The sequence below is a fragment of the Protopterus annectens genome, chromosome 13.part0 (genome assembly GCF_019279795.1).
Source record: "Protopterus annectens isolate FY-2018-M chromosome 13.part0, PAN1.0, whole genome shotgun sequence".
Classification (NCBI taxonomy): Eukaryota; Metazoa; Chordata; order Ceratodontiformes; family Protopteridae; genus Protopterus; species Protopterus annectens.
The window spans coordinates 962,400,494-962,421,934 of NC_056747.1; the positions used below are offsets into that span (position 1 = coordinate 962,400,494).

The 21,441-nt window shown below is 36.8% G+C and overlaps 1 protein-coding gene across 1 annotated transcript in view; it reads left to right on the plus strand.

The window, feature by feature from the left end:
* Positions 1–21,441, plus strand: part of KCNH4 (potassium voltage-gated channel subfamily H member 4) — a 1,657,012-nt gene that overhangs the window by 1,095,319 nt on the left and 540,252 nt on the right. Inside the window, exons 10-11 of the mRNA XM_044054725.1 lie at positions 15,751–16,000; positions 20,560–20,774. Coding sequence (XP_043910660.1) covers positions 15,751–16,000; positions 20,560–20,774 — 465 coding nt within the window. The remainder of the gene's footprint in view (positions 1–15,750; positions 16,001–20,559; positions 20,775–21,441) is intronic.

Sequence of the window (21,441 nt, forward strand, 5' to 3'; positions counted from 1 at the left end):
AGATCCTTATTACCAGCTATGATAGTTAATTCAGCCAAAAGCTTGCTTTCACCAATTACAGTAAACTCTTAGTTAACTGGAAGACAAGCAAACAGCACTCTCAAGCAACTGGCAAAAAAATTTCGAAGAAATACAGTACAATTGTCATGTGTTGCACTTTCAGTTTCTCCCCGCAGAAACATACCTTACATTTTTAGAGTTTTAGAGTTTAAAAAAAAAAGATAGGAATAAATTCACTCTCTCCCCAACCTGAGAACAAGTCATACCAAATATATAGTATAGGGTACAGTATTAGTCAGGCCTATTTTTAATAGTAACTCTCAAGCAACCAGAAACTACAGTTATCTGGCATCTACCAATCCACATGGGTGTTGGTTAATTGAGAGTTTGCTGTATTTTCAGTAAGGGGCATCATGTTAGAGGTATGTGCTGGGGAGTTTAGTGGATTAATAGTTTCAGGCATGTGTGTCTTTTTGTGTGGGAGTGTATGTAGAAATAAGAGTGGTTAAGTGAGTAAGTGAGTGTGTGTGTGTGTGTGTGTGTGTGTGTGTGTGTGTGTGTGTGTGTGTGTGTGTGTGTGTGTGTGTGTGTGTGTGTGCCTCTCTGTCTGTCTGCCAGGGTGGTCACAGTAGGGGGTTAGATAGGGGATAGGTGTGTGAGTGTGTGTGTGTGTGTGTGTGTGTGTGTGTGTGTGTGTGTGTGTGTGTGTGTGTGTGTGTGTGTGTGTGTGTGTGTGTGTGTGTGTGTGTGTGTGTGTGTGTGTGTGTGTGTGTGTGTGTGTGTGTGTGTCTGCCATGGTGGTCACAGTAGGGGTTAGATGGTTTGTGTGTGTCTATGGTTGAATGGGTGGGTGTATGCATAACATGAGTGCAAGCAGGTGAGGGGGATTTTGATGTACAGTGTTTGTGTGAGGGGAGGTAATGTGGGAGGGGATGTGTGGCTGCCCTACCTAAACTCCCCTTGAATGACAAGCAAATCCTGCAGTACTGAGGTGGAGGCACTTGATGTATGGCAAAACACTAGACACCAGGGCAAATCATGAGTAATACCCTAATCCACTAATAAAGTTAATAGATCATGGATTTTGGAGCACAAAGCATGCAATACCATACAGTACTGACTGACTGTAAGGGAACATGATGTACAAGGGCCATGCTTAAAACTTCTAGACAAAGCCAGGGGGTGAACAGTAGATGAATTCCATGGAGACCTAATTCACTTAAAGAATTAAAAGAGCAGTAGGTCTTGCATCACAATTCATTTTCTGAACAATAGTGATAAGGAAAGTCTAATAAACTGTGTTACTGACTCAGTATAATCATCCATGATTTGTGAGGGATAGGGAAAACATAAGCTAGCATCAGAGACATTATTTTTACTCAAAGAGAGGTAAAAAGTATGGATTTATGTATGTATGTGTGTGCTTGGATGCCTTTATGTGTGTTGGGGGGACTGAATGTTGGGGGGGGTATTTGTGCTGCACTATGCATCAACTGCTAGAGGTGGTTACCACATGGACAGCAGAAAAGAGCGTTAGCACTTGCGGTAATCTTCAAGTGATTCAGAGACATGCATATTAGCCAATAACAAGATATTTCCTCATTACAGCTACTGTGTCTCTGAACTGCTGGTTTCTGTGATCAGACTAATAGGTCCTTTTTGCCACTGCCTTACCATTCGGAGCCAGGCCTGTTTTTGAATTCTGAATCCTGGCCCAAGTATTTCCTTCGCCAAAGCTTGGCACATGCAGGCATCAACAAAACTAGTATTTGACTAGCCATATTCAGTAATGTGATTTGAAAGTCAGCTGTACAAAAATCATGTTTATATTCCAATAGGGATTTAATTGACTGCTCCAAACAATTTAAAACATATGGTGATTTTAAAAAGAAAACAAAAATGCAGTTATTCTCACTCCCCTGCAAGTTGTCTAGTATTCTACAGGAAAAAAATCAGTTACTAATTACTAGCAGACAATATTAAATATACTCTTACAAATGTGATACCTTCAGCTGTTGTGTCTGTCTCTTTCTTTGACGTATCAGCTGCAGAGCTATGTATTCTGTTTTTCCTCCCTTTCCAATTAACAATTAATCAACCTTACACACTAGCAACTGACATGTTTTGCCGCACAGCACCGGGTCATAAAAATAAATTGTTTCTAGCTACCTAGAAATAAAGCAAAATAACAGCTAGAGAATAAAGGAAATTCCATAGCTCTTCAGTTTTTCTAGTGTACATCAGTTTATAGTGCCAGTGTTCTGTAAGACTAAATAAAAGAATTATTTCTGACTGTTCTAGCTACTTTAAAAAATAAGTTAAAAGAACTGCTTGCAGTCCTTCATTCAGTTCAGAAAACATCAGAGGTATTCTGATAGCAAGCAGTACTTTATGCCATGATATTAAATAATCCCTGGATATAATATCCTGAGACTAGACCGAGTATCCAAGAAAGATGGTAGGGGTTGCTATCCTATATAAATCTAGCTTACAATTAACCACTCACAACTGTAAACTACATATAGACTCCAATGCAGAAATTCTTATCTCCAAACTTCATCTTAACAATTCCAAATCCGTCTATACTATCTGTATATATCTACCACCTGGTAACAACACTGCCACCATGGAAAACATACTTTGCTGGCTTTCCCAATTCCTGCCCCAAGAAACTATAATCCTAGGCGACACAAACATTGACTGGAGCTGCTACTGCAGCAGCCTCCCCACAAACCATATTATATGGGTATTCCCAAACCATTACCTCCCCCACCAGAATAAATAAATCTAACAAGAAATCAAGCTTATTAGACTGGATTCTCATAAACCATCATCCTCACATTTATGATTCAGGAACCCTCCCTGATGATTTAAGTGACCACTTTCTTACCTATATCATCAGACATGAAATCAACTCTCCCATTCCAATATCTGTCAAAAACATCAGATCTAAAAAGTACTTTAACCCTGAACTATTCCAAATGGAACTAAGAGCTTGCAACTGGTCTCCCTTACAAAACCTCCCTTTAGATGAAGCCGTTAGTTACTTTAACTCCAACTTTATTGCCATTCTCAACCACCATGCTCCAACCAGATTAATTAGAATTAAAACCAAATCTGCTCCATGGCTTTCAAAAGAAACCAAATATAAAATATATCTTAGAAACAAACTTTGGGCAAAATGGAGGAAGACTAAAAACCCTTTCGACCAACTAACATTTAGACAGCTAAGAAATGAAACCAAGAAAGCTATAATATCTGATAAAAGAAACTACTACCTACAATCCCAACAAGCTTATCAAAACAACCCATAAAAATTTTGGGCTAGCATTAACCAACTACTCCATCCAGGTCAATCCACTACTCCAAATCCTCAAAATACTGACCACAAAAATCTATTGAACACTGCTAATGCTTTCAATACCTTTTTTACTAATGCTATATAAACACTAGCTAGTCAACTATCACCTAATAACTTCACTCTACCTTCCTATAAATCAACCTTACCCCCTACTTTTCATATTCAACCTGTCCCAGCAACAAATATTCTAACCCTTCTACAGAAACTAAAATCATGCTCACCCTCAGCAGACCACCTACCTGCTAAATTCCTACAACAATCAGCCAAAGCTATTGCTTATCCCATTTCTATTCTAATCAATAGAACTATTACCGAAAGTCATATCCCCAGTTTATGGAAAATCTCCCATATTATCCCCCTCCATAAAGGTGGACACTCCACTGAACTCTCCAACTACCGCCCTATTGCCCTTCTCTCTCCTTTGGCAAAGATCATGGAGAATTGCATTCACAGACAATTACTTGACCATCTAACCCAAAGTAATTTATTTTCCAACTGTGAACATGGATTCAGACCTTCACATAGCACTAGTACTGCCCTTCTTTCCTTCACAGATTGTATCAACAAAAACTGCAATCTTAACAAGCTTTCTTCAGCACCATTTATTGACCTGTCTAAAGCTTTTGACAAGGTAAATCACCAAATTCTCATCAAAATACTGAAATCCCTGTCACTAGATACATCTTCTATAAAGTTGTTCCAGTCCTACCTTGATAAAAGACAACAGGCAGTACTATGGCACAAGTCTCTCTCCACTCACCTGCCTGTCAAACTTGGTGTCCCTCAAGGGTCCATCCTAGGACCTCTACTTTTTTCCATATTTATTAATGACCTTCACCTTGCCATCCCCAAGCCACATGCATACAATATGCAGATGACTTCACACTGATATGCTCAGCCACCTCCTCTTCTGAACTTTAATCTCTTACCCAACAAGTATTTAACACAGTTGAGCAATGGTTCACACATAGATGCCTTCTCCTAAACCCCAAAAAGACTAAACTCCTCCTCTTCTCTCCCACCAATAAATCCTCTCCTCTTGATTTCTCAGTTATCTCTACCAATAAAACTATTATATCCCCTGATCCAACCACCAAACTATTGGGTATCACCATTGACAACAATCTGAACTTTGATATCCATATTAACAATACTATAAAAACTGTCAACAAAAAACTTTGCTCTCTCTATAGGGTAAAATCCATCCTCTTACCTTCAGCTAAAACCACTATAGCACACACTCATCTAATCTCTTCACTTCTTTATGCCTCACCCATTTTTACTAATCTATCTGAAAATAACCTTAGCAAATTGAAAATGTCTTACAATAGCATTGCCAGATTTGCTACAGGCAACCCATTTATAACCCACCATTGCATTAATTTAAAGCAGCTGGGATGGCTTGAACTACAAAATCTGATTAAATTCCATCAACTATCTATAGCCCACAACACTTTTTACAAACCTTCCAAAACTCCTATTCTATCCACACTCATCACTCCCTATAAAAACCTGAAATCCTTAAGGTCTTCTCAGAGACTTCTAGTACATACCACTAAACCAAACAACAAGGCTGGTGACTCCCTCTTTTCTAATATTGTTGGAAAAGCCTGGAATCTCCTCCCCAGTGAACTCTCCTCACTTCCCTCAGTATCATGCTTCAAAAACAAATTGAAAGTGTTCCTCAGAACACAGTGGTTATGCCCCTGTACTAAGTCTGACTAGTTATGTATCTCTTAATACTTTGCTCTTCCTACCCCTTCTACTCATTAACTGTAATTCCTTCCTTATTAACCATAATACTGTCTCCCTCTAGAACATCTTGATTGTACTAGCATGCTATGTTATGCCTGTATTCTGCACTGCTGAATTTCCTGTGATAACTTGTAATATGCATTATAAATATGATTTTTTTTGTTTAATGTTTCCTTATTTGTTATCTTGTTAATTTCATTGTTCTATCTTGGAGCTTATCTTCCCAGGCCTCTACTGAAAATGGACATGTATCCAGTTAGACTAGCCCGGTCAACAAATGTAAAATAAATAATAAATAAATAATCCATCAACTTGTATAGTATACCTCGACTCTCTCCCCATTAGAAATAAATTCCTCAACACTGTCCCCATTAATGATGAATCATAAGACCAGTAGTTTACATCTGTTCTGAACACTTGTGTGTTAGAAAACAAATGTGTTTCTGACTACTGCTACCTTTATTAAAAAAATAAGCCCAACAAAAGAATATACAGTGCATGACATGTTCTCTAGTTCCTTGTAATCATCACGTGATCTACAAATAAGTATTAATTTTAAATTATTTTAAACAGTCAAGCAAGTGTAACACTTAGAAATCTGAATAACTGAGCCCTCCTCCTTCTGTATGAGAAATAAATCTTTCTAAATGTCTGTAAATGCTGTTTTCATATGTTTCATTATGGTGAAACAGCATTATTTACTATTTAGGTCCATTGAGTATTTCCAGGCACAGCTAGGACATAAGATAGACGTCTAGTGTAAATTAAACAGAATACATAGTATAAGAAGAAAATATTGGGCAAGTCACGGGTCTTTATTATATAAGACAGCAGGCATAACATAAGAATGCAAAGCATAAAAATAAAACATTTTATTAGAATCATGCATTGCTCAAGTCAGAGGTCATTATTAAATAAGAAAAAATATGTTGTATGTATTAACTAATGTTGCATAAACAAGATAAAATTAGGTTTGAGACAAAGTTTTACACTGAAATAATAACCAGATAGCATAGCTAGTATTAGCTTAACCACAGTTGTGGACAAAGGAGCAAAAATAATGCATTTCTGTATTTACATGACTTGTTATATAGTTTTGCTAGGTGAGATCTTATATAAAGCTGGTGTACAAAAAAGAACTGCTGCATAACTATTATAAGGAAATATATTTTAACTATTGTCTCCAAAACAATTGCAGCTGTAGGACTGTCCGAGGTATTTTAGCATTTTTTTTTAATTTGAGATAGTTGACCTCTTTCCTATAGTCTGAGCATGATTCCAGCTGGCAAGAATGATTTTACTGAAGTTGTTTTCTTCACTGACCTTTATAAAAGGGGAGTGCTGCCTTGAAATTTCAGGGTGTAAAGGGTATATTTTGTATGGAGTTCTGCTGTGACAGATGGGCAGTAGCTGATATTCAGCAGCTTGTGTCAAAAGATAGAGAAAAAATGTCAACCCTGCAGTGACAGAGAGATAGAATGCTATTCATACTTGGGGACCAAGTTGATGAAACTACAAATGTTTTTAATAAGTGCTTGTAAATTCTGGGTATATATCGAGAGCAGTTAACAGTAACAGAGAACCAAAACAAGTGCTTAGGGCACAAGCTGTCAAGTGGTATGATCAGCAGATGCTAGTAGTGTGGAAATGCAGCACTCAGATTGATTTATGAAGCCATGGGGATATCACAGCCTCAGAAATGAAAATGAATGCTGATACTGCATTTGCAGTCAAGGCTGAAGAGCTGAATTGCCCACTGAGCTAAAGAATTGCATTTTTTTTGCAATTCAGAATTGAGAAGCTTTAAGTTGAGAGGGGCACCAGTATGGGCATCTGCCCAGGGCAACAGATGCACTAGCTACTGTTATGGAGTAACAATAGGAAGTACATATTCTAGATGAGGAATTAGAATGTTAATATTTAGAGCTATGATGAGATAAATGGAGGTTGTGTAATGTGTTTTCAGCAGAGAATTGAATGAACTTTTCCTGTAATGCTTTGGTATACTTTTTAAACATTAGGCTGGGCCATGTGTCACTCTTAGGTATTGATGATACTGGACTATTGAGAGATGTATTTTGCCAGGGACAATGATGACAGGTTTGATTTTGAAATATTTTGGGAGTATTCTAAAAAAGAATAAAAGCAATTTGGAGGTGTTAAAGGGTTAGATGATTAGTTCTGAGTCAGTCATGAACTCTGTTTAGGTTGGACTGTAAATCTTTCTTCATTTGTTTGGAGGAGAGAGAGAGATTATCTGGGCAAAATGACATGATCTACATGTAGGGTAAGCAGACTCGATGTCTTTAATGTACAAGGAGAACAAAATAGGGCCTAAGATAGAACCTTGAGAGATACCCAAGAAAAAGTGACAACATCCATCTTAAAACTACCAGAGTGCATTCTGATGGTTCTATTTTCTGTGCAGTTTTTTATACCTGTTAGTGCTGGAAATGAAATCTATTTAAATAAGTTTATTAAGAAAAGTCATATCATGTGCACTTTCAAAAGAATCCACTCAAGTCAGTAAACTGCTGCCTGGCAAACAACCCTTTTTCATGGCAAGAAATATATTGTCAGTGACATTGCATATGGCAATGAGGATGTTGTGACTTTATTGGAAGTTGTTTTGGGGTCATTTAGGAGGCAATCTCTATTTATTATTTATTTCATCCATTCATTATGTATAAATTACTTTTTTGAAAATTGGGTTTGTTAAGATGAGATTAAACTTTTGTGTGACGTTGAATTAGCCTTTTGACTGGGACGATTAAGGAGTGTTTGAATTAGGAGGAGACAAAACCAATGGTCACTGGCAGTTTAAATATCAACATATATGCTGAGTTCCCTTACTCATAAAGAAGTTGTGGAGACTTTTGCTTTTGTATCGAATTCTTTCAGTAGTGCGCGTAAAAGTAGAATGTTAATGTGTCCATAGTAAAAGGGATAGATTTGGTAAATTCCTAGGTATGAGAGATTGGTGGCCATTTTTGAGAAAATGGGCTACTGTCTGTTAATGATATTTTTGAGGTGGAGTAGTAATAAACATTTTTTGCAGGTTTTGAGGGTGGACAGATACATGAGAAATTTGGCATTATCTGATGTTTTACTGACAAAATAAGCAACATTTGTATTACCTTCCTAAACCTTCTTTGCTGAGACGCCATGGAATGCTGCTTTCTTCTCAGTAATGCTGATTTTTATTTTTTGAATTAGAAGTTTTCAATTTTTTCTTAGGTTTATATATTTGACAATATGATTTTGGCTATTTATTTTCTAGTTATACCATACAGAAACATTTCTCTTTAATAATACTGTTACATCTGCAGTAATTCATTGGTAGTAGCAGCCTTTAGCCTGTCTGTTGAAAAGGAGTAAAGTTTAATTAGGATGCTTCTTAAGATGGAGATGAAAATTGATATAGCTATTGATCAGTGGTCTGCAGATCAACTTGTAGTAACAATTCTTGTGCATCAGCGAACCTATATTTTTTTACAGTCTTTATAGAAGCTTTGGGAGATTTAAAAGAAAACATTGTTTGCATAGGTAGGTGATTACTGAGAGTATTAGGGAGGTTAGAGAGGCAGAAGACACTCAGAATTCTTTGAGGACTATTTGTGATTATACAATCCAGAAGCAAGCCAAGGTTGTTGGCAGTAATTGTGTCATGGGAGTTGTAACTGCCTGAGTGAGATTTAGTAAGGGTATTAGTCGGCCTAGCTGAACTTTATTTTCTCCTACAAAATCAGTGTTAAAGTCCCCAAAGATAAGGTGTTCCTATTTTTTTTTCTTCAGATTAATAGAAGAGGGGGAAAGCATGCCCGAAGGCAGGTAAAGGCTAGGACTGTGATAGTGAGGGTGGGAACTTTGAATGTTGGCAGTATGACTGGTATAGGGAGAGAGATAGCTGATATGATGGACCAAAGGAAGGTTGGTATATTGTGTGTGCAAGAGACCAGATGGAAGGGGAGCAAGGCTAGGTGTATCGGAAGTGGTTTCAAATTGTTTTATCATGGTGTGGATGGGAGGAGAAATGGCGTAGGCATTATCCTGAAGGAACAGTATGCTAAGATTGTTTTAGAGGTGAAAAGAGTGTCGGATAGAGTGATGTTTATGAAGCCGGAAATTGATGGTTTAATGATGAATGTTGTTAGTGCATATGCTCCACAAGTTGGGTGTGCGATGGATGAGAAAGAAATTTTTTGGAGTGAGTTGGATGAAGTGGTGATGACTGTACCCAAGGGTGAGAGACTGGTGACTGGAGCAGATTTCAATGGACATGTTGGTGAAGGGAACAGAGGGGATGAGGAAGTGATGGGTAGGTATGGTGTTAAGCAAAGGAATGCAGAAGGTCAGATCTTAGTGGATTTTGCAAAAAGGATGGACATGGCTGTGATGAATATGTATTTAACAAGAGGGAGGAGCATAGAGTGACATACAAGAGTGGAGGAAGATGCACACAGGTGGATTATATCTTATGTAGAATGGCCAGTAAAGGAGATTGGAGACTGTAAAGTGGTGGCAGGAGAAAGTGTAGTTAGGCAGCATAGGATGGTGGTTTGTAGGATGACATTGGTGATCAAGAAGAGGAGGATGAGTGTGAGGGCAGCACCAAGGATCAAATGGTGGAAATTGAAAAAGGGTAATTGTGAGGTGATGTTCAGGGAAGAATTAAGACAGGTACTGGGTGGCAGTGAAGAGTTACCGAATAGCTGGGTAACTACAGCAGAGCTAGTAAGAGAGATGGCTAGAAAGGTGCTTGGTGTGACATCTGGAAAGAGGAAGGAGGACAAGGAGACCTTTTGGTGGAATGAAGAAGTACAGGAGAATATACAGAGAAAGAGGTTGGTGAAGAAGAAGTGGGATTGTCAAAGAGATGAAGAAAGTAGACAAGAGTATAAGGAGATGAGGTGCATGGCAAAGAGAGAGAGAGGTGGTGAAGGCTAAGGATAAGGTGTATGAAGAGTTGTATAAAAGGTTGGACACTAAGGAGGGAGAAAAGGACCTATACCGATAGGCTAGACAGAGGGACCGAGCTAGTAAAGATGTGCAGCAGGTAAGGGTGATAAAGGATAATGAGGGAAACATACTCACAAGCGAGGAGAGTGTGTTGAGCAGATGGAAGAAGTACTTTGAGGGGTTGATGATTGAAGAGAATGAGAGAGAGAGAAGGTTGGATGATGTGTGGATAGTGAATCATGAAGTACGATGGATTTTCAAGGAGGAAGTAAGGATAGCTATGAAGAGGATGAAGAACGGAAAGGCTGTTGGTCCAGATGACATACCTGTGGAAGCATGGAGATATTTAGGTGAAATGGCAGTGGAGATTTTAACTAGATTGTTTAATGAAATCTTGGAAAGTGAGAGGATGCCTGAGGAATGGAGAAAAAGTGTTTTGGTACCGATTTTTAAGAATAAGGGTGAGGTGCAGAGCTGTAGTAACTACAGAGGGATTAAACTGATCAGTCACAGCATGAAGTTATGGGAAGGAGTAGTGGAAGCTAGGTTAAGAAGGGAGGTGATGATTAGTGATCAGCAGTATGATTTCATGCCAGGAATGAGCACTACAGATGCGATGTTTGCTCTGTGAGTGTTGATGGAGAAGTACAGAGAAGGTCAGAAGGAGTTGCATTGTGTCTTTGTGGATTTAGAGAAAGCATATGACAGGGTGCCTAGAGAGGAGTTGTGGTATTGTATGAGGAAGTCGGGAGTGTCAGAGAAGTATGTAAGAGTGGTACAGGATATGTACACAGTGGTGAGGTCTGCAGTGGGAGTGCCAGATGCATTTAAGGTGGAAGTGGGATTACATCAAGGATCAGCTCTGAGCCCTTTCTTATTTGGTGATGGACAGGTTGACAGATGAGATCAGACAGGAATCCCCGTGGACTATGATGCTTGCAGATGACATTGTGATCTGTAGTGAGAGTAGGGAACAGGTGGAGGAGACCCTGGAGAGGTGGAGATATGCTCTCGAGAGAAGAGGAATGAAGGTCATCAGGACTAAGACAGAATATATGTGTGTGAATGAGAGGAAGGATAGAGGAATGGTGAGGATGCAGGGAGTAGAGGTGGAGAAGGTGGATGAGTTTAAGTACTTGGGATCAACAGTTCAGAGTAATGGTGAGTGTGGAAGATAGGTGAAGAAGAAAGTACAGGCAGGATGAAGTGGGTGGAGAAGAGTGTCAGGAGTGAATTGTGACAGACGAGTACCAGTAAGAGTGAAAGGGAAGGTCTACAAGAGGATAATGAGACCAGCTATGTTATATGGGTTGGAGACAGTGGCATTGACAAAAAGGCAGGAGTCAGAGCTTGATGAGGCAGAGTTGAAGATGTTAAGATTTGCACTGGGTGTGACGAGGATAGACAGGATTAGGAATAAGTATATTAGAGAGTCAGCCCAGGTTGGAAGGCTTGGAGACAAAGGCAGAGAGGCAAGATTACATTGGTTTGAACATGTGCTGAGGAGGGATGCAGAGTATATTGGGAAAAAGATGCTAAGGATGAAGCTGCCAGGTAACAGGAAAAGAGGAAGGCCTAAGATAAGGTTTATGGATGTGGTGAGAGAGGACATGCAGGTGGTTGGTGTGACAGAGCAAGATGCAGAGGACAGAAAGAAATGGAGACAGTTGATTTGCTGTGGCAACCCCTAACGGGAGCAGCCGAAAGAAGAAGAAGAAGAATATCTAGCATTTGTTTGTTTCTAGAGAGGCAAGGTTAGAGGTATATATATATATATATATATATATATATATATATATATATATATATATATATATATTCCTCCCAATTCCTGTTTTATTGGGGGATCCAGCTATTTGAATGAGTAGCCATTTAGGGTCATTTTTTTATTTGGGGAAGTAGTTTATCTTATCGGTGTAGCTTTGAATTTTTTTTTTTCCAACTAAGAGAATGGTGCCTCCACTGTTTTTACCCCGGTTAAATGTTAATAAATATATTAAAATTGCTGAGTAGAGAGGCTGCAGAAGCAAATTCATTTTGTAAAGGACTACCCTACACTCTTTTGATAGAAATATTAACACTTGTTAGCATCATTTTAAAAGCTAGCCACTAAATAATATAGTCTGATTAGGGTCCACTTCAAGCAATCAAGGAATTCTTAAAATAAGTCACATAAACCACAGCCAGAATCAGGAGTAATTTCAGAATAACCCATGACCGGGTACAGGTAATGCAGAATTTGCCCACAGTTGGCATGGTTTGATCTCAAGGACAAAGTCCATCTGATTAAACAAAGTCAGCCATGGGTAAATTCAAGATTACCCACACCCAGTTATGGATTATTGCCATTATACAATGGCATTATGTAAGAAAAAATTGTATTAACCTTTCTAAATAATTTCATTGTATAAATTGACTTTAGTCCTCCTCCATCAGCCTATGTTAATCTAAGGCATCCAAGATATGTGCTCTGCATGCTCAAACTGTAAAAAAGTACATTGCTCTCTGCCTTCTTTAAGGTGTTTAGGAGTTTTCATTGTTTTTGTTTTCCTGGCCATGTAGTGTAGCTGTTTGCCGCACATTGGTCATTCTTTCTTAAACGCTGTAGTCATCTGGCAAATCACTGAGGGTGAAGTCATTAAATAATGTCAGATATCTATGAAGGGGTGCTCCAGGCATCGAGATCAATGAGGGCTTTTTTTTCATCATATCATATTCTATTATTCTGTTATTCTATTATTATGTCTGTAGAACAGCTTACAGGCAGCAAGATTTCTTTTTCAACAGTTAAAATTCTCCATTTACCAGCACTGGGAATACATTTTAACTGAGTTTTCTACAGGAGAATGCTTGGTTTATAATGAGCATGCTTCTTGGTCTGTCCAATCAGCATCCATGTTTTTGAATATTAAATTAGTTGTGGGAAAAATAGCTAGAATCGAGGAAAGTTTTCAGTATTACTTTATTCACTTTAAAAGTTAATATTAAAAGAATGTTTGCATCTATATGCACTTTCTGAGCTACATGAAATATGAAAATTGCCTGACATTATTTAGAGACTGTAACACTTTTTGATTTACCACAAAATCTAAAATTTTACCATGTACACGGGGAAAATATGAGGGGAAAAAAGGGACACACTGCAAAATTCTACTGAGGATCATTATGAAAAGTATGATCAGTGTGCTTGCTATACAGTCATGTAAAGGCCATACTTTGTTTCTATGTGGGTATGTTTGATTTACAATTGGCATACTGGGTGTCCAATCAGCTTGCATGCTTTTGACTGCTAATGACCACTTATTGTATAATGAGTGTTCAAAGAGCCCTTCTTTTTGTTTATTTTCCTTATATTAAAATGTCAGGAATAGTCTAATTGCAGTAAACTCTTAATAGTTTAATAGAAATCTGAAGTGCTCACATGTTCTCTGCATTAAAGCCATTCCATCATATAGTATTATCCCCCTTCTAGCAGCTAATCACAATTACAGGTCAGTGTTTCCACTCTTTTTTCCAGCTTCTCTCTTATACTATTATTTCGGGTGAACAAATAGTTTCTGACTGCTTTGTACTATTTAAACATTAGAATTAATAAAAATACAGACTAGATTCTCACAGTCCTTCCCGCTACATACTGTTCTTCAGTTAAATGATTTATTCTAGGTCAACAAACAGAAGAAGGGAACTAGCAGAACATGTGAATTATGCATTCAGTACAGCACATGGAGGTATATGTGGTACAGATATTACAGCACATGGAGGTATACGTGGTACAGATATTACAGCACATGGAGGTAGATATTACAGCACATGGAGGTATATGTGGTACAGATATTACAGCACATGGAGGTATATGTGGTACAGATATTACAGCACATGGAGGTATACGTGGTACAGATATTACAGCACACTCAGGGGGGTTGCATTTACTTTTTACTAGCCCTAATAAAAGTAAAGTTAGTGCAGTACACTTTCTGAGTCTGGTTAGCATTTTGGCATGCTTGGCAAATGCATAATGTGCATCTTACCCCTGTCTCATAAATACTTATGCACATTATAGTACTAAAGTTTTATAGTTAGAGACAACATTGAAAATTAGCTGCAGAGAATTCTAACTTTTCATACTAAACAAAACAGCAGGGTGAGAGTCAACAAGGTAACTTATTTGCAATTAAATATGCAGCAGTAAACAGAAAGTAAAGAAATTGCCTACACACTGACTGGTAATGCATATCAGAGCTGTGCTATCCATCTGTCTTTCTCTATTTCTATATAATATAGATAGCTAGATGGGTATTGTTTAGGCGATCAAATGGTACAATCATCACACAGAAAAATGCCAACATAGTGCATTGACAATCAACTGATCGAACACTGCCAGCTTTGTTTCTGTGCAAGAGTGCAAACGATAGGGACTGGGGACTTTGCTCTTCACCCACTGTAGAGCAATTTCAGAGCTGGTATATGTAATTAGCAGGGGGTGTGGGGGGATGATTGGCATGGTGACTTGCCCTTCTACAAAAAAAATATTGTTTATTTTTTTTTTGGGATTGACCAGTTTTTATCAAACTTACGCATTTTGATTATATGAGTATATGTCTAAGTGTCATACACTTGTAAGTGTGTGTGTGTGTTTGTGTGTGTGTCTGTGTGTGTGTGTGTGTGTGTGTGTGCATATATATATATATATATATATATATATATATATATATATATATATATATGTATAGATGGATCACTATTGCTTTATTGAAAGAACACAAGACCAAAATTGAAAAGACAGAGATGAGAAAGTCGTAAGTTCAAAACAATGCATGTTGACATTGCCGAAACTAGAAACTATGAAACACCAACTGTGCATGTCAAACACTAGTAGTAGGTTCTGAATGGAGTTTGCGGACACAGGCAAAAAATAGGTACTACATTTAAACACTTAATTTTAATAAAAAATGTACCTTTTTCAGTGCTTGCTAATGGACATGGTAGAACAGTGAGGACTGGGAAAGTTACCCTTTTCCCCAATGTAGTGCGATCTCAGAGTGGGTATATATAATTTACAGGGGAGACAACCCACCACATGTGGCATGCAGGAGTGCTTGCCCCCTGCAAAACATAGAAAAATGTATATTTGTCTGTTAAATTGTATATTTAAATGTAGCAGCTGATTTTTTTCTGTGTCCGAGATCTCTGTTCAGAAGTTCCATTTGCTGTCTGACATGTGCAGTTGTGTTTTGTTGTTTTTAGTTTCGGCAATACAGAGTTTTGCTGTTTTGAAATTATGATCGTCTCATTGCGATCATTTAAATTTTAGTTATCTGTTAATTCAAATCTATTGAAGTAGATCAATATATATATATATATATATATATATATATATATAATATATATATATATATATATATATATATATATATATATATATATATATATATTATATATATATATATATATATATATATATATAAAATATTGTTGTCTTTTCAAGTCTGAGAATAACATTAATGTACATGCTGTAAGAATGCATAATTTAAATTTAATGCGTCAGTCTAATATAAGATGGTTGCTATGATATGCACACTTAATATTCCGGGTATTTCACATACATAGGTGAGAAATTTAATGAAGTATACATTGCTAGACATGATCCCACCAGAGCATTTTCTTTCTTTAAACAGTTACTGAAAGACTTTCCTGATGAGCTTCGAGCAGACATTGCTATGCACCTGAACAAAGACATACTGCAGCTGCCCTTGTTTGAGTCTGCCAGCCGTGGCTGTCTGAGAGCCATCTCCCTGCACATCAAAACTTCTTTCTGTGCACCAGGAGAGTATCTGATTCGACAGGGTGACGCACTGCAGGCACACTACTTTGTATGCTCGGGGTCCCTCGAAGTCCTTAAAGACAACATGGTCTTGGCAATACTTGGTAAGTGAGTAGGAAATATGACAAAAGTCATAATTCAGTGAAAAAGTAGAATCTCTTCATGTAATGGTGCTTGAAAAAGTGTGTTTGCAACTTCTGTAAAAATGTTTGTTTTAAACTTTAAGCTTTCAACCAATAAGTGAACAACAGTAAACTTTAAAATGGAAAATAGCATATAGAATTAATAATAGCAAAATATATAATAGTATCTACTTATCAAAGCAAAGACAGCAATTAAAATAATAAAGCTTATAGCTAGCAATCAGTTGATAAGTAACAGTGGACTATAAACTATATGAAAAAGAGGGGATAACCATATATACAAAATAAACTTCAAGAATTTATATTGAATGTAAATATGCCAAGAGCCAAAATACTGGAACCTGTAGTATGTCAAGATGTTCGACTAAAGGGAAATACAAAGAAGTAATTCATGTGTCGACTAATAAGCATAAATATGAGTTGGAATGAGGCAAGTGTCTGCTAACAAACCAATTGACAGTGGGGTTAGTGATAACCAATAAGGAAACTTGAGCCTGTCATTGGAAGCATAGTGCTTAGCAAGGAATAGGGAAATAAAACAGACAGGGCAGTTAAACGGGACTGAGGAGAGGTAGTTGTGGTTGTAGGGTAACAAGGAAAAGGAATAGCTACAAAAATAAATGTTAGCTAAAAAAATGGTGAAATATAAAAAAATATATATAAAACAGATGATGAGACAGTTATAGGTTCATGCTAGTAGTATGCTCACAATTGACTTGTCCTGCAAAGGGATAAGGATCTAAAATGACTTAAGACTACCTTCTTTAAGTGAGAAAGTAGAAAGGCTCATGATAAAGCATGCCCACAGATGTATGATTTTACCTCAAAGGGCTTGATTCTTGTAACTGATGTTGGAAAACAATGAGGTAACTGGTAGTCTGATAAATTGTCCACTCTTACTAAGGAACTAAGACCGTAGACCCTGTTCCAAGAAATTAGATAGCACTTTCCAACATGAAGCCATATAAGCCCTTGTTAGTGAAGAAGCCAATGACAGCCATGATCTCCTGTTAAGTGGCAGGGATTTCAAGCTCTTTGATAAACCCATTTAAAAGGTAACTTGTAAGCAAGTGAGCCTTACTTGTAGAATGTTCCTAATCCAGAGAACCACAGTGGACCAAAGCTTATGAAGTACAGGGCAATCCCAAAATTTGTGCAAAGCCATCAGGTTAGATAGCCCACAGCCCTTACATGGTATAGCATCACTGAACCCTTTTAGGATAATAGCCATTCATCCTGAGTGATTGTATATATTTCACCAATTGCTCAGCCCAGTTAGAGGGCTTACATATGCCAGTATTTGATAGCCAAGAGTTAACAGAAGCTAGGGTTTCTTCTTTAGGAGAAATATTCAGTAACTTAACTTAACTTCTGCAAAACTGTAGGATAAAGTCACAAAGTAAAAGTGTGCAGTACACAAATGCTTCACCCAGCTTGCTTCTGACATAGTCTATGTGCCTGCACAGCAGCTGCATACGTTACAGACCATATGAAAAATATATCATCAGGAAGTGGACAAGTTTCATACTTGTATCCATGCGTACTAATTTGTCGGTTAATCCAATGACAGTAGGGCTGCGGCAAATTTTTGTAAAAACACATTTGAAAGGTGATAATTTACTTATATGAATGATTTCAGGAAAATATTAAGAAAAACACATAATTCTGAAAAACATCTGTAAGACTAGAGTCTGTAACTTAGCCTGAAGTGCGTCTAGACATCGTGTATAATAGGAAAACAAATAACTGTGCATTCATTTTAAAGGAGAATATTATTAAGTGGGACATGGGTAGTTGGATTGTTTGAGCCTGATCTATATAATTCAGTTGTCTCTATCAAAATTCTTTTTAAAGGTGCTAAGAGTTTTAATTTTATATTTTGGTAACTTGTGATTTCAGTTATGGTATCATTCTTATCTGCAAACTTAAATTCCAATATATGTATATGAAGTGTTAGAATTCAAAATAATTAATTTAGCTCTTCTAATAAAATAAGCATTTCATTGTGAAAATCTTTTTTGTTGTGTGGGGGTAAGGGTAGAATATCAAACTATTAGAGATCCAAGCCTTGTAACATTCTTCCAGTAAGATTTGTCTCTGCTGTCTTTATTTGGCTGGTAGAAAGTTTGTATTAGTACTTAAAAAGAACAAATCAGTTGTTAGTTTGCATTTATTGTGGTCTCACAAAACACCCAGTGTAAGGGAAAATAAAATTATGTTATGCACTACATGAGACTGCAGTTTGTGTTTTATTCCATATAAAAACTGTGGAACCTCACCAAGAATTCTCTTCCTCCCCAAACTTAGTCTGCATTCTTCTTTCTGTCTCTCTAAACTCCTCTAAATGTATAACTTCACAAAAATGATATGCTATTTCTCCCCTCCTCTAAGCAAAACTACTTATATAAAAACTGCTAGAAATCTCTAAATCTCCAAGCCTGTCTGACATCATGTTAATATGATGCAGATTACATCAACTATTATCTTCTCAAGTAATCTATTGTGAATACATTGTAGTATTTTAGAAGCATTTTAGAAATTAAGTCACATTTTTAGCAAAACTCTACAGACAACTGGCCATTTTTTTCAACTCTAATCTGCTTATGATGTATTGTGTAAAGTCTTAACTAACACTATTTTTGTTTTAAAAATTGTATTCGATCTGTGTATATATCTAAATGTATTGTTGTCATATCCTAACTTACATTATTGTTGTAAAAAGTAAAAATTGCAATCTATCTGTGAATGTACCTAAATGTCTAAATGTGGAGCTTTTCTCCCCAAGCCTTTGCTGAAAATGGGTGATGTGACCCAGTCGGACTATCCTAGTTAACAAATGTCAAATAAATAAATAAATAATAAATAAATAAATAACTCTACATTTCTATTCATATTATAAGTCTGAATACCATGCTTGGTGTTTTAAATATATTTTTAATTTCTTATTACAATTTCCAAAATGCTAAAATAACATGAGAGACTGACCAGGCTTCTGCAGTTTTATTTTTCTGTCACATTTTAAAATGAAGCATATTGAATGCTGTTTTTTTTTATTCCGCACATTATGCCAAGATATGGTGCCTTGTACTGCTCTATAAACCCTGTCAGTGGCTGTTTGTGGGGCATTGTAGCCGTAAATAGTAACAAGATTATGTTTTAGTATTACTGGCACTGCCCTATAAACTCTATCAGTGGCTATTTTGTTATTAGCATATAGCGTTACATATGATCAGTATTAAGTAATAGACTGCCAGTCTGTAAACCTAGGGCTTGGACTAAGCCTGTTGTTTCTGCCCACATTCACCTGTTATGGGTGTAGCATGATCATCATTCTGACTGACTGATCTGATAGTCATGGTTGCAGGCTCATGTCAGTACCAAAGAGAACAGAAAGCTGTAAGTTCCATTCCCCACAAGGCTCACACCAACTACTACAGACACCAAATGACATATTTTAGTTTTTTACCAGTACCAGAGACTGCAGTACACTTTGAGAGAATGATGTACTCCTGGGGTGTCTCCTGTCATATAAAATGTTTGATAATACCCTGTCCTGTCTTTTCATGATTGAATAATTAACCATGTGGAGCATAACTCTCCTTAGCATATAGGTCAAATTTCTCAAATGACTAAAAGAAGCACACCAACTCTATAATCAGCTCCTGGTCCCCTTCTTCTGTTAGGAAAAAGTTGAAAATATGTCACCTGCCATCTAATGTCCATTACGCAAAAGTGACGTTAAGTAAATGAAGAAACCAGTGAGTTCATACTAAAAGCATTGACATTGTCCATCAGTCTTACTCTCTAACAAGTACAAGATTGCTTTTAATCGTTAGCGCATTTTTGTAACTTCCAGTAGCTCACAAGTCCAAGAATTTTTTATTTTAGTTTTATTTTGTCCTTTATTGTCTGGATTACGTCTTCTAGGCTAGTGGCCTCTTTTCAGGGGAGACCGAAGGTAGCAAATATACAATGAGAAGAAATTTAGGCAGGACATCTGGGAACTTCTACTCTTGTCTATAGGTCCACTGGATTTTTTTACATTCACCTGAGCTTTAAGAAATTCAGGTGGATGGGACATCAGAGTATCATTTCATTTAGATTATAGATTTTTAGACCCATAACTCTATGTCTGACTTCTGTCTATGCACATCAGAATGATTTAACTTTCATAAATCATTCTAATGCCGTCAAGCTTTAAATATATCAGTTATGTATGCTCAATTACCTCAATGGTGCATGTTTCAGTTACCTTGTCTGTAAAGAAAGTTTGCCTCTTAAAATGCATAAATTGCCCGTCCAGCACCATGTCAACAACTGTCTTTCACAAATGCCTTATTTTCTAAAATATGATGCCTCTCTGTAGCCTTAGCACTTCTTTAAAATCTGTGTAGTTTTCAGCCATGTTGGCACTCTTTTGTTTTTCAAAGTGAATATACAGTAGAGTTTTATATTGATTTGAAATACCACTTTGCTGAAGTCATCTAGACTTATAATTGGCTTCTTACTTTTATTTTTAGGGAAAGGAGATCTGATTGGTGCTGATTTTTCCAGTAAGGATCAAGTGATTAAAACAAATGCAGATGTGAAGGCACTGACCTATTGTGATCTACAGTACATCAGCTTGCGTGGCCTGTGTGAAGTCTTGGAACTTTATCCTGAGTATTACAGCAAGTTTATGGCTGATATTCATCGAGATCTTACATTCAATCTTCGAGAAGGAAGTGAAAAAGATGTATGTATATATTTAACTGTTATCAATAATTATTTATTTATTAGTGGGTTTTGCTACATGTAATGTCCATAATAAATTATGACCATCTAGTATTTAAATGTACATTTTGCATAGATTTTTAAGATTATTACTTCTATTAGTGGCTCCTTCTGTCAGTACTTTGACTAGCTGTGTCATTTCAGCATTCAGTCAACCAACACAGTGTTCCTTGTAGGTCATATCTTTTCCAGTGGTCTTCCTTTATCTTTGGCCATGTTCCTTTGTTTTTTCTAAACTGATTTGCTTTTGCAAAGTAATGCTTTATACCATCATCTATCTAGCTACCAATTGGTCTATCTGTATATATGACATAGTAATGCTACTGCTACAGGATAACAAACTTTCATGCAAATCACATCATCTGTCAGTTTTTATTTTGTTTTGTTTTTAAGGTCCACACCTTGTATTCACATTTATGTTAAACATACAAGTTAAGCAATACAATGTCTTTGCATTTCACAGAGTAGCTTATATAGAAAATGCTTTTATACAATTCCAAGAAAAAAAATATCACTTTCTCCATAAGTTTGAATTCTAATAAAGTAAGAAATATTTATAATGTTACAGTAATGCAAGGTTACCAATACTATTTTTAAAATTCCAAGCAAATTTGAATATGGAGGTGAAT